The sequence below is a fragment of the Mobula hypostoma genome, chromosome 2 (assembly GCF_963921235.1).
Source record: "Mobula hypostoma chromosome 2, sMobHyp1.1, whole genome shotgun sequence".
Taxonomy (NCBI): domain Eukaryota; kingdom Metazoa; phylum Chordata; class Chondrichthyes; order Myliobatiformes; family Myliobatidae; genus Mobula; species Mobula hypostoma.
In genome coordinates this window covers 188,834,407-188,853,771 of record NC_086098.1, presented here as the reverse complement: position 1 = coordinate 188,853,771, position 19,365 = coordinate 188,834,407, and the positions used below count along the sequence as shown (strand labels likewise).

The following is a 19,365-nucleotide window of genomic DNA, read 5'->3' as shown; positions in this document are numbered from 1 at the left end:
TTTTTTCTCCATGACTTGAAATTAAATCTATACAAACGTTTCATTGTGCAGTTGGGATAAGTGTCAATATATGTACAGAAACAGATCACAAAATTACCAGGTATTTTCTGATATGGAAATGTTTCTAAGTAGCTTTCTTGCATTATTTCTTAAACTTAACTGAATTTTTCTGTGCATTTTATTTTGCATTTATAGTGACCTTACAAGTCTCAATTTAAAGATGTTTGCATATTTTATTAAACATAAAAAGCAATGAAGTCCAAAAGAAACAAACTACAAAAGTTGCAATAAAATATTTTATTGAAACCATGCATATTTCAAATATGTACCAGGTGTAAAAAAAATCCATGCATTTGTAAATGCTGGCCTGCACAAAGATCAACAAACTAAATTACAATAGATTACTTGCATATTATGTGGGAGGACATGTATATTTGATTGCGTACCATACGAATGTGCAAAATCAAGTCATTAGCTCACGAAGCTAGATGCAGCTGCATGTAAGCTTGACAAAATTACATCATTAGTACGTACAGCAAAATATATACACTGCCTAAAATGGAGTACATTTTGACATTGGGCATTTTTGGAACAATTATCCACAATTATAACCTTACCATCTCCATTAAAGTATCAATTTTCCCCCATATCAAGGAGTTCAATCAAGTCATTTCAGCTCAAGTTCAAAACATTACTTGTATATTTAAAAAGTATGGTTTTGGCACTAAAATGAAGTGGAACTATCAGTGTTCTGTGGCAGTTGTTCATGCACAATTAATTTGTGCAGTATTCAAGCAATAAAATAGGGAAATAAAAAAAGCTACCCTCAAATAGCACATTGTTTTTTTAAGCTTTAATAATTGGTGTGGGGGGGGCAGAAGGAGAACAATTGTTATATTTGCACATATGCTTAACAATTTAGTGAACAGGTTTATATACAATCATCCTGCACTCTACACTAGAAAGAAAAACACCAGGTTGGAAAAAATCTGGAGTCTTGAAGTTGCATTTACATGTACAGCTACTGTAAGGAAGAACTTACAACACACTGCTTCAGTCATAAATTTATTGCTAATCCTTAGAACCAGATCTAGACCTAGACATGGATCTAGATCTTGACCTGGACATTGATCTACTATGAGATTTGGATGGAGACACGTTTTCAGATTTTGGCTTTGATTTCACTGGTGACACAGGAACAGACCCTTCCCTCGATCTTGAGCGGGATTTTGAACGTGACATTGATTTAGTATCTCCATTGCCATTAACTTGAGGGGATCTAGATCTGCTGTTTGACTTATCACGCAAATCAGATTTAGATTTACTTGGAGATCGGGAACGAGAGCCATGATCAGACTTGACTTTGGAATTACTTCTTGATCTGGATTTCTTTTCAGGTGTCTTTGATTTGGACCTGGAATGGCCCTTGCCTCGTGATCTAGATTTGGAGAAGAAAAATAAAAGTTAAGGTTTCCATTTGACAGTTCATTTTACAGAATCAACTTAAACTGATTACCATTCAATCAGAAAGCATGTTTAAAACTTATGTATTTAGAATACATAATGTAATATATTACACACACGCACAAACTTGCTGGTTCTAAGTTGAAGAGCAGCCCAGAGTCTACCAACACACTTCAGGTCTCCCTCATAAAAATTGCTGGTGAACGCAGCAGGCCAGGCAGCATCTATAGGAAGAGGTATAGTCCACGTTTCGTGCCGAGACCCTTCATCAGGAGTCCTCCGTCTAGCGGAATTAGTCCTTACTCCTAATAATTCCTCCTTTGGCTCCTCCCACTTCCTCCAAACTAAAGGTATAGCCATGGACACCCATATGGGTCCCAGCTATACCTGCCTTTTTGTTGGTTTTGTCGAACAATCCATGTTCCAAGCTACATCGACGACCGCATTGGCGCCGCTTCCCGCACGCATGCTGAGCTCGTTGACTTCATTAACTTTGCCTCCAACTTTCACCCTGCCCTCAAGTTTACCCGGTCCATTTCTGACACCTCCCTACCCTTTCTTGATCTTTCCATCTCTGGAGACATCTTATCTACTGATGTCTACTATAAGCCTACGGACTCTCACAACTACCTGGACTATTCCTCTTCTCACCCTGTCTCTTGTTTTAAGTCCTGACTAAGGGTCTCAGCCTGAAACGTCGACTGTACCTCTTCCTATTGATGCTGCCTGGCCTGCTGCGTTCACCAGCAATTTTTATGTGTGTTGCTTGAAATTCCAGCATCTGCAGATTTCCTCGTGTTCAGATCTCCCTCATTACCGTCTTAAAAAACACTTACCTACCTGCAAAAACCATCAACTGATTCTTATGCAGTAGCTCATACTAAACAAACATGCAAATCATTTAATGCATGCATTGTCAGCATTTGCCACAAATAAAATATCAACACACATCAGGTCCTGACAAATAGTTGATTACTTAGACAAATGACTCCCAGGAAGCTATGATAACAAAGAATAATCCCTGTAGATGAGGTTTGCCATTAAATTCCAAATATTTATACCCATATGAACTGCCAACATTCTAATTTACACATGGATAAGGAATCAGAACACCTGAAGAAATCCAAAGCACTAATTTACTAAGCAAAAGTAAAATCAAACCCATTTACATATTCACCTCTTTAGAAATATGATACGTGATTAACTACCTAAACTAACGAGAGTGCCCAAAAAAAGACAATTCCAAACCAAAAAAAAAATCAAGACTATTGCCAGCTCCAAAAGTAGCCTAAATGACACAGCATGAAATTAAGTAACCTTTTCCAGAAACAGCAACTTCACAAGTTATGCTTGGATCTCTAAATGCAAATATAAAGTTCCACAGACATTAATCCTTGTATCAACACTGCTGACAATTAAAACACTCTGCCAATTAAAAAAATAGAAAAATAATCCTACTCACCACTTAACACAAGGATCATACAAGCTTAGAACCTTCAACTAAATCCAAGCTCATGCTTCCATGATAAAGTACAATCATCTTTAAGTACTCAAATACTCCAAGTGGACAGAGAAATAAGAGTTACATCAATGTTTCAGATAGATGGCCTTTCATATGAATAGAAAAAATTAGAAATCTGATAGGAGGAGACCAACAGAAGAATGAGAGCTTGGTGTTTTATTCAAAAGGGCTCAGAAAGCTTGTTAATGGAGAAACAATTGAGGTGCGAGATCTGACACCTCCTCATATCTCAACGATTGCTTTGGAATCTTCTCCTCTAACAACCTCAATGACCCCTAACACTACGCAATTTGCTTCTACCTCCTCCCCAAGATCCACAAGGAAGACTGTCACAGCCTCAGACCATTCCTGCCCAACAAAACCAATTCCTTCGTACTTGGCTCCAGTCTTTTTTCATGCCTACACTTGCCTCACTTACTTCTGATGCACTTTGCCAGTTTGACACTGGAGAAACCAAAACAGATTGGGCAACTACTTTGCAGTCCAGTAGTTATCCAGATAACTAGCCTTTGAAAAGTTTGTGTCAGAATTGGCTTTAATTAGCTTACACTCCTTTTCTTCAAATTTCCAGCAACTGTTGTGTTCTGCATCACAAGTCCAGCAAGTTCTTCCTCTTCCCCACACTCCACATTTACACCACATCCAGAATCAGCATCAAGTTTAATACCACTGGTATACAGTCGGCCTTCCTTATCCCCGAGTTCCACACGGGCGAATTCAACCAACCATGAATCCAGAAAACCCGGAAGTGCTCTTCCAGCACTTGCTATTCGAGCACGTACAGACTTTTTTTTCTTGTCATTATCCCCTAAACAATGCAATATAACTATTTTACATAGCATTTACATTGTATTAGGTATTACAAGTAATCTAGAGATGATTTCAAGTATACGGGAGGATGTGCGTGGGTTATCATGGATCAGGATCAGAAAAAAAAAACGGAAGTTCTCTTAGTAAGTTGGAACAGGTACATCCGGTATTATTTAGCGTCAGTTAGTCAAACGTTTGTCTTAGTATATATTTTACCTTTCTATGCATAAAATACTTAAGAAACGCATGTTTCAGCACCGGGCGAGTTCGATCCAGTGACAGATCACTCCCGAGCGTGCTGTCCATCCCTGCCGGGTTAATGTGGAGGATCAAAAACCCAAAACCCAATAATTAAACCACTGCGTTGCTTACTGATAATTGTAGCTTTAATCGGGCAGAGCCTTTCTCATTTTATCCTTTAAAATTGTTCCGATCGTTGACTGACTGTAGCCTAACATTTTTCCAATGACCAATGGCGTTTCACCTCTTTCTGATCGCTTTATTATTTCCACTTTATTTTAAATCGTGATTGAGATTATTTTCGTGAACAGAAACACTGCGGATTCAGAGCTCCGCCGCCGGGTCCTAATGCCCACCGCACTGAGACAGGTTAAATAAGGTCCAGAGTTCCACGGGGTCCTAAGGTCCACCGCATTGAGACAGGTTGAATAAGGGACTTGAGCATCCGTGTTGGAGGAACTCAGCAGGTCAGGCAGCATCCGTGGAAAAGATCGGTCGACGTTTCCGGCCGGAACCCTTCATCAGGACAAAGGGTTCTAGCCCAAAACGTCGACCGATCTTTTCCACGGATGCTGCCCGACCTGCTGACTTCCTCCAGCGTGTTGTGAGTTTTGCTTTAACCCCAGCATCTGCAAATTATTTTGTGTTGAGCATCCGTATTTTTTGGTATCCACGAGGGGTCCCGGAACCAATCCCTCACGGATAAGGAGGGCCAACTGTATCACGAAATTTGTAGTTTTGTACATATTAAAAATTTATATAGTTCAAATACAGCACAAAAGAAAAAAAATATATCAGTGACGTATATATGAGTTCTTTGTCCACTCAAAAATCTAATGGCAGAGGGGAAGTTCCTCCAAATGGATTAGCTACCATTAATAATCCTTCAACTCAAATCCACAGTAACTGGTATTGTCTCTTCATTTCAACATTACTGCAAGCATTTCTTGTCTTGGAATCTTTTGTCCTCATCCTCTACAAATTTCAACATGCCTGTTTTGTAATTTTACGCCAATCTTGAAGGGACATCAACCCAAGTTAAAATTATTTCTCCTGCAAAACTGCTCTACATATTTCCAGTATTTTTCTGTTTTTGTTTGAGACCATTAGCTGGTAGTTTTTTTGTTTTCAATGTTTTTATAATTTACCTTTGCCCCAAGTCACAATATCAGATTGATACAAATTATTGCATTTTGTTAAGACATATCCATTAACTTTAAATACTAGTCCTAAACCTGATGACTAACTTCAATTGCAATAAGCCAAATATATAAATGACACCCACAAAAATAAAAAAAATGCAGTTGCTGGAAATCTGTAGTAAAAACAGAAAATTTTATGAACACTCAGCAACCTATAAACATTTGTGAAGAGAGCAATATAGTTAACATTTCAAGATAAAGAACCTTTATCAAAACTGGGGGGAAAAAAAAGAACAAAGTTAGCTCAATACTGAAAAATGCAGAAGGGGTTGAAAGAGCAAAGCAGATACATCTAACAGAGTGAAGACAAGTTACCATCACAATGGAGAAACCATCCATATATAGACTACTTTATAGACACCGGTTCAAACTGTAAGACCAGCTCCAAGCCTGTCATTTTTAATTCTACATTATCGCTCCCAATCTAACTTGTCTGCCTATGGCCTTCAGCACGATTCTAAAAAAAAAAGCCGAACACAATTGGAGGAATAGTTCCCAATATCCCATCTGGGCATATCACAGCCTACTAGACAACATCAAATTTATTAATTATATTGCTCTTGATGGCCTCAATTGCCAATTCTGCAATCCAGGTTAACCAGATGTAGTATTGTAACCTACGCTCTTACCACTATTTCAAGATGTTTCCTGCTGTCCTGACCACTATTTTACAGCTTATACGTACCTTCTCAAACCAGATGACTTCACCAAAAGCTTTTCACCACAGCCAACTCATCCTATTGTGTTTAAGCTCAATTGTCATTCAACCATACACATGTATACAGCTAAAGAAGCAGTATTCCTCCAGGGTGCAGGTGCCTAACAGTACAAACATTCACACACAGCAAATACTACAATTCATGTTTACACAGGAGTTCTAGCTAAGGCTAAATTACAGTCTATCTGTAAACCCAGATATTCTCTTAAAGCCATCTAATCTTTTTACTGCAAACTTCTTGCTGACAGTGAACCAGTCTCCAGTTGATGCCAACTGGGGCCATCATTAGTTGTGAGTTGCATTAGGAGTAGAATACGAAATCTCTAGAAAACACCAGGCCTATTCACTCTTCAAGCCATCTTAAATTGCTGTGCTACCTATAAAAAGGTATTTCAAGCCTAATATTTGGATTAGCTTAATTTTAATTTTTCACTATCTAAATGAAAATCAGATGTTTGATTCTTCATCTATATGCTTCAAATGTCATTAAAAAGGAGTTTCTAGCATGTTAAGTTAAGAAACCAATAATTCTCATTATGCTATATATAGTGTGCCTTCCAAGAACACAATAATATGAAGTATTTCAATAATTTACTTACCGAGAGCGTGACCTGCTCTTTGAGGCACTGCGAGATCGGCTTCGGCTACTCCTACGGCTTCTACTACGTGAATGGCGCCGACTTCGAGACCTAGATCTGTGAAATAAAAAGTGCTATTCAGTAATAAAGGTTGCCAGAAAGTGATTTCTGAATGATTACTCTTTAGTATTTAGAAATACAGTGCTTATAGACCCTTCCAGCTCTTCGAGCCAGGCCACTAGCAGCCCCCGATTTAACCCTAATCTAATCATAGGACATTGAACAATGAACCTTCTAACTGGTATTTCTTTGGGCTCTGGGAGGAAACTGGAGCACGTGGAAGAAACCCACACATTCCACAGGGAGGACGTACAAATTCCTTTGAAGACACCGGGATTGAACTGTGAACTCCGACACCAAGTTGTAATACTAACTGCTATGCTACTGTGGCTTGGGATTACAATTTCATAGTACACTGGAATCCAGTTAACTGGGACGCATCAGGACCATTTTTGCCCATTAAGCAGCTGCCCTCATTAGCTAAAGTTTCATGGAAATAGTTACCAGATACAAACAATGTTAATTGAGTAACAATTTATGAACAAATTAAAACACTACCAATATCCCTACAATATTATAAAATTGTGTATTAGCTCCTAATAGTTAATACCAGAGGAATTCATCTGCTGTGTTCTTTTGATTGTAAATAAACAAAATCAGATCAGACATCTACTGCAGATAATGCATTCATGCAATGCTTTCAACAATAGCATCCTCCAAAATCTTCATTCTTATTGTAATATTCAAGATGACTATCGATACCTTCAAACTCTTCATAGTTCCTTACTTATTGAAGTAGCAAAAAAATGTTTCATTTCCCCTCCCAGCCATGTCTTGCATCTCAAAGTCTGAATGCTTGAAACCAGTAAGCAAAACAGTTCTGAAACATCTGACCTCTTATTTCTTGCCTACTAATAGTTGACACAAACACATGCAACTGACACTAGTTGGACTGTTTGGCAACAGCCTCCTGTCCCAATTTAGCAGCATAATTGTTCCAAATAAACAAAGGGAATTCCAGTAGTTATTGTCTTTTAGAGTTGTCCCAAATAAATAACTGCCCCAATGAACTGGATACAGTTTATCTACATTTGTTATTTGAGGAAATCCCAGTGCTAATGATCTCAAGTTGAAGATAGCAATAAGATTCAAAGAACCTCAATGATGCATGTTTATTATGCTCTTGAAGGTTATGTATTTTTGCACCACTAATGGCCTCTTAAACAAATCAAGATTATACTTGAGAGCAGATGGGAGAGTGAATTCTTGAATACTGTCTATATGGCTGTCAGCAATGAGAATGCTTCTCTGAACAAAAATTCCAAAAGATCATTCACTGGCCCATGCAATGGGCAAGAGAGGAAATTGTTTAGGATGCTTGAAAGAGTTAATTATGCATTGATGCTGATGATAGCTATGACACGATAGTCATTACTGTAGTAATGGATGCAGGTTTTCTCATTTGCACACACCCCCCTCAAGACCACTAGCCACACTAATGCTAGGCAACATTGGTTTGAGGTGCAAATTGCACTGGATATTACTCTGCTCTTCATCTAACCTTGAGCAAAAAAAGGGTGAAAATTGAGTTTTGATTTAAACAATGAAAATGAAAGTCAACACAACTTAAGACCAGCACTTCCCCCTCCACCTCAACACAGCAATCAACAACATACAGAAGGGCCACTAATAATGCTTAACATTTCTGGATTGTGACGTAGCAGGGGTCCCCAACCTTTTTTGCACTGCGGACCCGTTTAATATTGACAATATTCTTGCCAACCGGGGGGGGGGGGGGGGGGGGTCAACAGTGCGTGACAAGAAATGAGGGAAGGTGCAGCTGACTCACACCATTTCATATCGCCAAATCATATTGTTTGCTCGCGGCAAACGATATTTTGGTGCGATGGCTGGGGACCACTGACGTAGAGCACAGAAACATGAACCACACAGAGTTATGTCACCACTCCTTTATTTGAAGGCTCTCAAACAAATCCAACTCTGTCAGTGATAGTTCAACGATGTCAAGACTAATATTTTAGTGCAATACCACAGAATCTGTGCACTGTTGAATAAAGCATAAAAACTCTTGTATTTTGGCCAGGAAAAGTTGTTTTAATTGACAAAGCAGAGCGTTTGGTCAAGATAGTTGCTAACTTTTAAGCAATGCTCATGATGGAATTTTGTTGCCCACTATTACAAGAACAGAAGCTAATTAATGGAATACAACTTGTATCTTTCTTCCAATCAGCACATCTAATCTCAATCTGCCTCCTATCTGACCAATGCTATCTTACATGGCTGAAATACTGCACCCCATTTCTACAAATAAAAGGTTCTCTCCTCTTTATTGGAGTATTACGGAGTACTTTCACACATAGCTCTGCACTCTGATGACAGGGTTTAGTTTCCTGTAATAATAGTTAAAGATTCAAGACAACTCTTTTAGAAACTTAAGATAGCTACTTGTCAGATCCTTGTATACCTCCGCCATGGACTGTCCCAAGCCCAGTCGCGAAAAGAAGAGAGGCATGGGGCTAGTAAACCCATCCCATAAAAACCAAGAACTACACAAATGCCAACAGAAATTCTGAAGACCCCCACCCACAGGGAAGGAAGCATCTTTACCTAGAAGACATATGTGGGCTACACTGGAAACAATTTGAAAAACTGGCCCAGAACAGAGGATTCTAGCTAGCTGCTCTCTGTGGCCTATACCCCATTAGGGGTGATGAGCTTCAGTTGCCAGACCCTTGTGCTAAGAACTGTACAAACTCCAAGCTTAACATACAGCATGGATGAAGAGAATAACAGAACACATCTGCTCTTCATGAGTAGCTGTTCAGAATCTATCACAGTAGCTACGTCCAATTATGTATCTGGGTTGATCTTGCTTTAACTCAGTCCACTGTATCTGAATAAGAATCAGGTTAATTGTGCCCCAATTAGTGAAGAGCCAAAATAAAACACAGATACTAAAAAAACCAATATTTAAAAGAAAACATTAAGATTAAAGGGGTCAGGCAGCACCAGCAGAGAGAAAGAGCATTAAATGTTTTAAATCATCAATCCTTCATCAGAATAAGAGAAGCACTTAAAAACAAAGGAAGTTGTATAAACTTAATAATTGGACAAAATGCACCCTTAAAACAAAGTTCAATATTAACATTTCTCTCAACAAGTTCCAATTGTAAATTTTTCAGTTTTTACTTCCAATGGTTAGTGGCTCACCAATGCTAAGCAGGTTATGAAATTCTATGCTCACCGGGACCGACTGCCAGATGAAGACCGTCTATTACGGGGCCTGTCTTCAACTAATCGTATCTTTCTTGCATTGATTTCACTGCCATCCAACTTGTCCAAAGCGCGTTTCATATCAGAGTAAGACCTGAATTCAATGACACCTTCGTTCATACGCTGCTTATGAGCATCTGCATAAGTCACTTCACCTGCTTGCCTCATGAAATCCTTCAAAGGAAAAAAAACACAAAAGATAGAACAATGGACCTTCATTTATTATTTTTTTGTGTGGTTTTATAAGCAAAAACATTGAAAACTTACTTTAAGATCTTGCCAGCTACAACGACTTGAAAGATTTTCAACGATGAGCCTGAACTCTGTTCGGACAGGTGGCCCATATTTTTCTCTTCCATTTCTTCTATATCCATAACCACTGCTGCCTTAAGATGTTCAAATAAGGAAAAAAAAAATCAGTAAGTACTCAATTAAAAATTATTGGGAACATTTTTAATGAAAACACAGAAAATAGATCATGATATTAAATAATCTTGTTAATAAGTATTCTCTTTTTGTATTTACATTATATGCTAAAATTAAGTACCATGCATGTCTCCAAATGTTTTGGCAAATATAAAAAACTAAATATTACATTATGTACTTACATTCTAGCAGATTTTAGAAGTTTGGTATAACACACATATGGTAACAGGCACTTAGTTCAGATTAACCAGATATGTCTAACCCTTGGCATCCTCATCACCCAGGGTTTAATGGCAAAGGCAGCTGTCGTCATGGCTTCCATTAGGTCAGCCAAACGCCAAAGGCTACATAATGTAAGGCAAGGCCAAAGTCAATCGGAACAGGCAGACATCTTAGCCGCAATGGATTCTTTCAATTAAAAAATCAAGGTCTCATTATTAAGGTTTGGATGAATAATTTCACTGTTATAAAATTCAATAAAATTGCTACTGGAATTTTTTTAAATTGAATTTAATACTTTAACCAAATTTTGTTGAATAAAACCACTCACTGCGACCACTACCATAACCACCATAGCTCCCATCACGCCGCGGTCCTCTTGCATGTTCAACGATGATACGCTCGCCGCAAAGCTCCTTCCCATTCAGCTCATAAACTGCATCATCTGCATCACGTGAATCTTCAAACTCAACAAATCCATATCTACAGAAAAGGGATAAAAATATTTCCAATCTGTGTATCTTACATAAACAGTTTATATACAGTTAATTCAGAAATCCACCAGAAGGATTATGTCTGACAATAGTTTTCAAACAATGGAAGAGGAAGATTAAAGTTAAAAATTATTCAATATTGTTAACCAATTGTTCATTAATCATGAGACAAGTGCAATATATGGAGTTAGATCACAGATGAACCACAGTCTCACTGAATGCAAAACAGACTTGAGGCAAAATGGACTGCATCTCAGCCATTTCAATAAGGAAAAGCTGATGAAGTAAAAATCGAGTGAAAGTATTCAGTTGCTTTAGGATGATTGTTACAGCAAACTATGAAGCTGTACTCATGAATATTATAGATTAAGCCTAAATGACAGACATTACAAAAAAACATGAAAATATTCTTCATCCCCATAACATATGCATCAGTTCTCCAAGAGAATCTTATTTTCAGCTCTTTCCAAAAAAACAATTTATATTTTTTCCAAATAATCATTATCCTTTTGAACAAAGTATGAAATTTGCTTCCCCTAGGCATTTTATCACACACACAAATTCAGCAACCATCCCCCCACTCTTTCCATTGTTCTTTTGGCAACCAACTTTAAATGCAAAGTAAGCAAAACCTTTCCATTGATATCCCAACCTTTCCCAATGTTTATGTTCCTGGTCAATGTTTGGACACATTCATAGGTCACCGCAACCCTGAAATATAAATTCCGAGACAGTGGCGAGACTTTTACTTCTGGTGACTCTCAGGCCAATGTTCAAAAACGCTGGGTTTTACATGACCCGTCCGAATGCTACTGGTTTTCGTCAGTTTGATGAACACAATTCGTCATCGGTTAAAGCACGGAACGTAAATAAAAGCCAGTCTACGATAGAACCCATCTCTCAAACCTCCACGTGGAAATATCACAACTGCAAAGGTTGCAACCCAAAATAAAATCATTTCTCGGGTGGAAATCCGCCACTTGGGAAACCGAATAAGGGAGCAAGCCTGAATGAAGTGGGTTGCTGCACAACTACCTCCCGGAACAATTCTGCAGTGAACTGGAATAGCAGTCTGCATCATGGATTGCATTACCTTCCTTTTAAACACTAAGCGAAGCAAACACTTAGCCTGCCGCGTGTGCGGGGCCGGGTTGCAAGAAACTCTCCTCCTGCATCGTGATTGCAGCTGACGGCCTCATTCCCCTCCCCCTCTCCCCAAACTACCAGCGCTCGGCCTGCTGCCGCCATTTTCTCGCCGTTCCACGCGGCAGAATTCCACATCCAACCCCCACCCTCCATCATTCCCTCAAGCTCCGGGTCCGCGGGGGGGTCAGTTGCACGGCTAGAAAGGGAAGCTATAACAAATGCAAGCCCAGGCCGCCGCCAGGTGTGGGCCCGGCCAAGCCAGCCCGGACGACTCCCAACTCGCCCACCCCCACCTTACCCATTCTTTAGATCCACTTCCAGCAGCTTGCCGTAGCCCTTGAAAAACCTCTCCAGGTCCTTCTCGCGGACTTGGTAGCTCAGCCTCCCGACGTAGACGCGCGGCATGGTTGCTGCTCGCCTCCGAGCGCCAGCGGCTCCCCCGGGCGCCTTTGTGCTCCGCGCCGATGTACGGATAACGTGGAAACTCAGGCGCCCGCCCTCCTCCCACTTAGGATCAGCGCGCCCGTCGCCACGTCGCCCAAACCTGCCCTCTACGTCACCGACAGCTGCGTACGGGGATCAACGTGTGCTTGAGCGCCAGCATACCTCACACACTATCGTGGGAGATGTAGTTCTTATCACTTTGCCCACGTCTGAACTTCAATCATCTGCAGTGGCCAAGGCGCTGATGGCAACTTGCGTGGAATCAACAGAGTCAAACAATTCCGAACAAGAGAACATCTGCAGATGCTGGAAATCCAAGCAACACACACACAAAATGCTGTTGGAACTCAGCAGGCCAGGCAGCATCTAAAGAATCTCAGCCAGAAACTTATACTGTACTCTTTTCCATAGATGATGCTGCCTGGCCTGTCGAGTTCCTCCAGGGTCAACGTATGTAATTCAGTCTTAGTAAAATCAAAACTAAATTTAATTCACTAACACACACAAAATACTAGTGGAACGCAGCAGGCCAGGCAGCATCTACAGGAAGAAGTACAGTCAACGTTTCGGGTCGAGACCCTTCATCAGGACTAATTGAAAGAGGAGATAGTAAGAGATTTGAAAGTGGAAGGGGGAGGGGGAAACCCAAAATGATATTAGAAGACAGGAGGGAGAGGGATGAAGCTAAGAGCTGGGAAGTTGAAAGGCAAAAGAGATACGAGGCTGGAGAAGGGGGGGTATCATAGGTTGGCAGGCCTTGGAAGAAAGAAAGGGGGAGGGGAGCACCGGAGGAAGATGGAAAACAGGCAAGGAGTTATTGTGAGAGGGAAAGAGAGAGAAAAAAATAATAAAAATTAGGGATGGGGTAATAATGGGAGGAGGGGCATTAACAGAAGTTAGAAAAATCAATGTTCATACCATCAGGTTGGAGGCTACCCAGATGGAATATAAGGTGTTGTTCCTCCAACCTGAGTGTGGCTTCACCTCGACAGTAGAGGAGGCCATGGATTGACATATCAGAATGGGAATGGGACATGGAATTAAAATGCCTGGCCACTGGGAGATCCTGCTTCCTCTGGCGGACAGAGCGCAAGTGTTCAGGGAAGCAGTCTCCCAATCTGCATCAGGTCCCATCAATATATAGAAGGCCACACCAGGAGCACCGAACACAGCACCAAACGTCAGCAAACTCACAGGTGAAGTAACACACATTAAAGTTGCTGGTGAACGCAGCAGGCCAGGCAGCATCTCTAGGAAGAGGTACAATCAACGTTTCAGGCCGAGACCCCTCGTCAGGACTAACTGAAGGAAGAGCTAGTAAGAGATTTGGTGAAGTGTCGGCTCACCTGGAAGGAGTGTCTGGGGCCCTGAATGGTGGTGAGGGAGGAAGTGTAAGGGCAAGTGTAACACTTGTTCCGCTACATTGGAGATCGGTGAGAAGGGATGGGGGGACAACGAATGGACAAGGGAGTCAGGCAGGGAGCGATTCCTGTGGAAAGTGGGGGGGGGGTGGGAAGATGTGCTTAGTGGTGGGATCCCGTTGGGGGTGGTGGAAGTTATGGAGAATAATATGTTGGACCCAGAGGCTGGTGGGGTGGTAGGTGAGGACAAGGGGAACCCTATTCCTAGTGGGGTGGCGGGAGGATGGAGTGAGAGCAGATGTGTGTGAAATGGGAGAGATGTGTTTGAGGGCAGAGTTGATGGTGGAGGAAGGGAAGCCCCTTTCTTTAAAAAAGGAAGACACCACCTTCGTCCAGCAATGAAAAACTCACTAAGTTCACTAATTCACTAAAGGACAATGCTGCATTTTCTGGAAAACAGAAATACTTAAAGAATCCCAAGGGCAGCCAGCACCCATGGAAAAATAAATAAAAAATGATAAGAGAATTTCCAATGCGAATTTGATTTTTTAATACCATGGACACACATCATCAAGTTTGATCAGAAAACTGCATTGATCTGTACAAGGTCAACTCAATTGGAAAATGCATGGTCACGCATTTGGTAGTAGAAATAAATGTGCAGACTATTTTCTAAACGGGGAGAAAATCCTGAAATCTGAGATGCAGAAGGAGTTGTGAGTCCTTGTACAGAACACCCCGAAGGTTAACTTGCAGGTTGAGTCGGTGGTGAGGAAGACAAATGCCATGTTAACATTCATTTCAAGAGGTCTAGAATACAAGAGCAAGGATGTAATGCTGAGGCTTTATAAGGCACTGGTGAGGCCTCACCTTGAGTATTGTGAACAGTTTTGAGCCCCTCATCTTAGGAAAGATGTGCTGGCATTGGAGAAGGTCTACAGGAGGTTCACAAGGATGATTCCAGGAATGAAAGGGTTATTATATGAGGAATGTTTGATGGCTCTGGGTCTGTACTCGCAGGAATTCAGAAGGATGACGGGGGATCTCATTGAAACCTTTCGAATGTTGAATGACCTAGACAGAGTAGATGTGGAAAGGATGTTTCCCATGGTCGAGAGTCTGGAACAAGAGGGCATAGCCTCAGGATAGAGGGGTGCTCTTTCAAAACAGAGATGCACAGAAACTTCCTTAGCCAAATGGTGGTGAATTTGTGGAATTTGTTGCCACGTTCAGCTGTGGAGGTCAGGCTGTTGGATGTATTTGGGCAGAGATTGATAGGTTCGTGATTGGACATGGCATCAAAGGTTACGGGGAGAAGGCCAGAACTGAGGTTGAGGAGGAGATAGAAAAAAATGATCAGCCACGATTGAATGGCAGAGCAGACTTAATGGGCCAGATGGCCTAATTCTGCACCTTTGTCTTATAACAACTTCAATACACATTTTTAAAGTTTTAATAAGATTACCTCTTAACTGCTAAATTTGAACAGACAATCAAACTTTAAACTAACCACCATCCCAATGTGATGGAATTTTGTCACACTTCCCTGTCACAAAAAGGGAAAGATATCAACACAACCATAGATCAGTACGTTTTAAAATAGTTATGGATAAAGCTGGCTTCATGTCCTCGCTGATTAACTGGGCTCTGAAAACTCACACTCGTTTCTCAACCACACTTTATTTACTTGTGCACAAGGAGATAAGAATGGCCCTGCCTTTACACTGCCAACGTTGAACAAAATATTATTTTTACACAGAAATTGTCTAGTTGGATTTGCATATTGACTGATTGGCAGCCTTGTGTATATTATTTACATGATCAATCACAATAAATAATACAGGTATTAATAACCAATAGAATTTACATATTAAAGGCTAATAATATTTCATAATTAGTCAACTAACTGATCAATGGTGTGTGTCACCTTACGTGTATCATTGTCTTGGTATGCCAAATGGCTCTAGTCCCCTTGCTGTGCAAAGAGAAGCTATGTTCTTCAAAGACCTTTCAGAAAAACCTCCTTTATAAGGCCAAAGTTGACTGCACACTATCACACTGGACTTTATTTTAACCCTTACCTTGCTGCAACTTCCATTCTTGGGACAACATACTAAATTAGGGAAAGGCTTATTAAAGCAGTATTAGGCAGAAAATGGGGAGAGTAGTTTGGAAACAGTTGTTATTGAGCAAGCCCACATTTGACATGTGGGAGTTACTTAAAGGTGAGTAGTCAGAATTCATGTCCAACATGCTCCTGAAAGGGAGAAGGACAAGTATAGCAAGGGTTGGCAACCTAGAAGACAACTAGGGAGAAGGTAGGATCCACTCATGGACAAAGGAGAGAACTTATCCATGGAGCCAGAGGAAGTTGGTGCACTACTAAATTACTATTCACTGAGGAAAGATACATGGAGAATAGCAAGATCAGGGAGAGATATGTTGATATTCTAGGGAATGAAGGGTAGTGATGGGAGGTGTTATTCTTACTCTAGTCCAGGGGTTCACAGACCCTTCAGTTAATGGTGTGTGCCCATAGCACAGAAAAGGTTGGGAACCCCCGGTCTATTCTGTGACCAATGGTGTCCCACAAGGATCATTTCTGGGACTTCAGTTTGTGATACATATAAATGATGGTGAAGGTAATCAAAGGATTCAGCAGGTTATGTCAAATGTCACTTCACTCTTCAAAAGGAGAAGAAGATGGCGACGTGACGGCAGCGCGCATGGCCACTTCGGTGGTGATGTCTGTTATCTGTCAAGTAGGGGACCGTGCACAATTCTGATTTGATGGAAACAGACGTGAGAGCATGGAGGAACATCCGGAAAATTTCTGGAATGCCCGCTTTGCTGCCACTGCTACTGTGTGGTAACCCAAATCTCCGGAACAGAAGACCCTGAAATCCTCCGCTTTGCGTGTTTCAGCAGCCGGGGCGAGGTCGAAGGCGCTCAGCAGAGGATGGCGCTCGGGAGGCTGTATCGGAGAGGCTGGTTGGAGGCTCGAAGTTTTCAGACGGATGGACTCAGTGTTGGCTGTGGTCGGCTGCTTCCAAGGCATCGGCAAGTTGACGGTGCCTGGAGGTTTATGGCAGGGAGTTTCTCCCTTTTGCTGCCTGCTATCGGGGACTCGGGAATCGATCGACTCAGGGACTTTTGAGACTTTATTTACTGTGCCCATGGTTTGTTCTTCACCAAATTATGGTACTACTTTGCACTGCTGTAACTATATGTTATAATTATGTGGTTCTATCAGTGTTAGTCTTTGGTTTGTCCTGTTTTCTGTGATATCACTCCGGAGAAACATTGTATCATTTCTTAATGCATGTATGCATTTCTAAATGACAATAAAAAGAGAACTGAGTGTTCTCATAATCTAATCTAAAAAAAGGGAGGAAAGTAGAAGAAAGGAAATAATAGGGCAATTAACCTGACCTCCGTGGTTGAGAAGACATTGGCCTAGACTGTTAAAGATAAGGTTTCAGGGAACTTGGAGGCACATGATAAAATAGACCAAAGTCAGCATGGTTTTGTTAAGGAAAACCTTGCCTGACAAATCTGTTGGAATTCTTTAGCCCACAGTATCTGTGCTGTCTCTAATGCTAATTTAAACTGCTCATGGTTTATAATCCCTCTGGTCTCTGTCTGTTCATGAGTCTATCAGAATGCCTCTTGAATGTTGTTATTGTATCTGCTTACATCACTTCCCCTGCTAGCGTGGTCCAAGTAACTATACACTCTGTTTATATTTTCAAAAATGCCATGTAAATCTTTTTATGCTTTCACCCTGTCGTCTTAAAGCATTGTCCTCTATTAATTGACAATGCTTTCCTGGAGAAAGACCATGTACCCTATTCATGCCTCTTGTAATTTTATATACAATCAGTCAGGTCATCCCTCAGCACCTAACACTACAGAGAAATCTCTAAGGGAACAGCCGTTTTTAGGGAAGTCTACATCCAACATGACCAACAGTACAGAGTACAGGACAGGTATGTTCTAGTCAGAAAGAAAAACAAGGATGGCAAGGTAAAGGAGCCTTGGATGTCAGAGATGATGTATTTAGTCAAGAAGAAAAAGTATGTAGAGCTTCGGAAGCTAGAATCAAACAGAGCCCTTGAGGATTATAAAGAAGCCAGAAAAGAACTCAACAAGGGAATCAGGAAAGCCAAGAGGGGTTGTAGTGTTCTCGGGCAGTGTGTTGATAAAAAAATACAAACATATACAGTGTCTATTTCATTCTGGAGACCAACGCGCTCTCTCCTTTTAGCGAGTGTCTCCAGCCGCCCCGAGTAGCGGGCGACGGGGTCGCGTCAAACCGCCATCGGGCCCGAGCCCACCCCGCGTTTGAAATCGAAAAGCCGCCCCACCCGCCGCTTCCTTAACAGAAACCGCGTTAATATTTTTACTTCAAATACGTTCTTATGAACTTACGGCGTTGCTTCTATAACGTTTCTCTGTGGGTAGAAACAGAGCTCTTCACGATCATACGGCACCTGCCTTCGCACCTTCGCGAGCCGGAGGATACACACACGATGCGGCGAAACCGGAGGTGACGTCGTCGCATGCCGCGATAGACCATAGACGATGGATTTGCCTTTGTTATACTGTAACTTAATTATAAACCTTTAATTTTAACTAGAAAATAGTTACAAACAAATCATTTAAAACGTAGACCCAACAAAGTCAAATAAATGCCTTAAGGGCAACACACTCCCCGCCTGACCTTTGTAAGGTCACTACAAACATGGTATTGAACTTTAGTCCCTAGATCAGTCTTTAGGTAGAAGTAGAACGACCTCTGTAACTTGGTCTCAAGTAAGTTTTCACATCACCCTGGTCAGTAGTTTTTAACTCAACGTTCCTGACATGTCAATCGTTTCGAGGGAATGTGGCAATGATTATGGGCATTGGCCAGCAGTTGCTGGCGATCTGCTTGTCCCTGAACAGGACTAGATCTCCAGTTTGAAGGTACTCGCGAGGTGCTGCCCACTCCTGTCTGTGTTGCAACAAAGGTAGGTATTCGTGGCTCCAACGGGTCCAGAACTGATTTGCAAGAGCCTGAACCTGTCTCCATTGCTTCGTGTACAAGTCCTTGACCGAGAAGTCTCCAGGTGGAGGGGGAACTTCTTCCTTTTGCGTAAGGAGCATTGATGGTGAGAGTATGAAGGGGCTTTCTGGGTCCGAAGACACAGGTAGGAGTGGTCGTGCATTTATAATGGCTGTGACCTCTGCCATTAGTGCGCACAATACTTCGCATGTGCTTTGCTGCAGAAACATTGAATCAAGGATCCTTCTGACGATGCCAATCATCCGCTCCCAAGAGCCTCACATGTGTGAAGCGTGTGGTGGGTTGAATTCCCAGTTGCATCCCTGCTCACTGAGGTACC

The 19,365-nt window shown here is 41.3% G+C and overlaps 1 protein-coding gene across 1 annotated transcript; it reads right to left on the bottom strand.

Annotated features, from left to right (window-relative positions):
* Window positions 1–295: 295 nt before the first annotated feature.
* On the bottom strand, window positions 296–12,689 carry LOC134342754 (serine/arginine-rich splicing factor 6-like). The gene is made up of 6 exons (XM_063041283.1): window positions 12,472–12,689; window positions 10,865–11,016; window positions 10,156–10,274; window positions 9,860–10,062; window positions 6,556–6,651; window positions 296–1,438 (listed from the first exon to the last, which is right to left on the bottom strand). The coding sequence occupies exons 1-6, from the start codon at window positions 12,576–12,578 to the stop codon at window positions 1,072–1,074; spliced, it is 1,044 nt and encodes a 347-aa protein (XP_062897353.1). The 5' UTR covers window positions 12,579–12,689; the 3' UTR covers window positions 296–1,071.
* Window positions 12,690–19,365: the final 6,676 nt, after the last annotated feature.

Coding starts and splice junctions, on each gene's coding strand:
- LOC134342754 (XM_063041283.1), bottom strand. CDS start 12,578: ATGCCGCGCGTCTACGTCGGGAGGCTGAGCTACCAAGTCCGCGAGAAG. Junction 10,275..10,864: donor TGGTTATGGTAGTGGTCGCA/GTGAGTGGTTTT, acceptor GAACATCTTAAG/GCAGCAGTGGTTATGGATAT. Junction 6,652..9,859: donor TCATCTGGCAGTCGGTCCCG/GTGAGCATAGAA, acceptor TTTATTTCACAG/ATCTAGGTCTCGAAGTCGGC.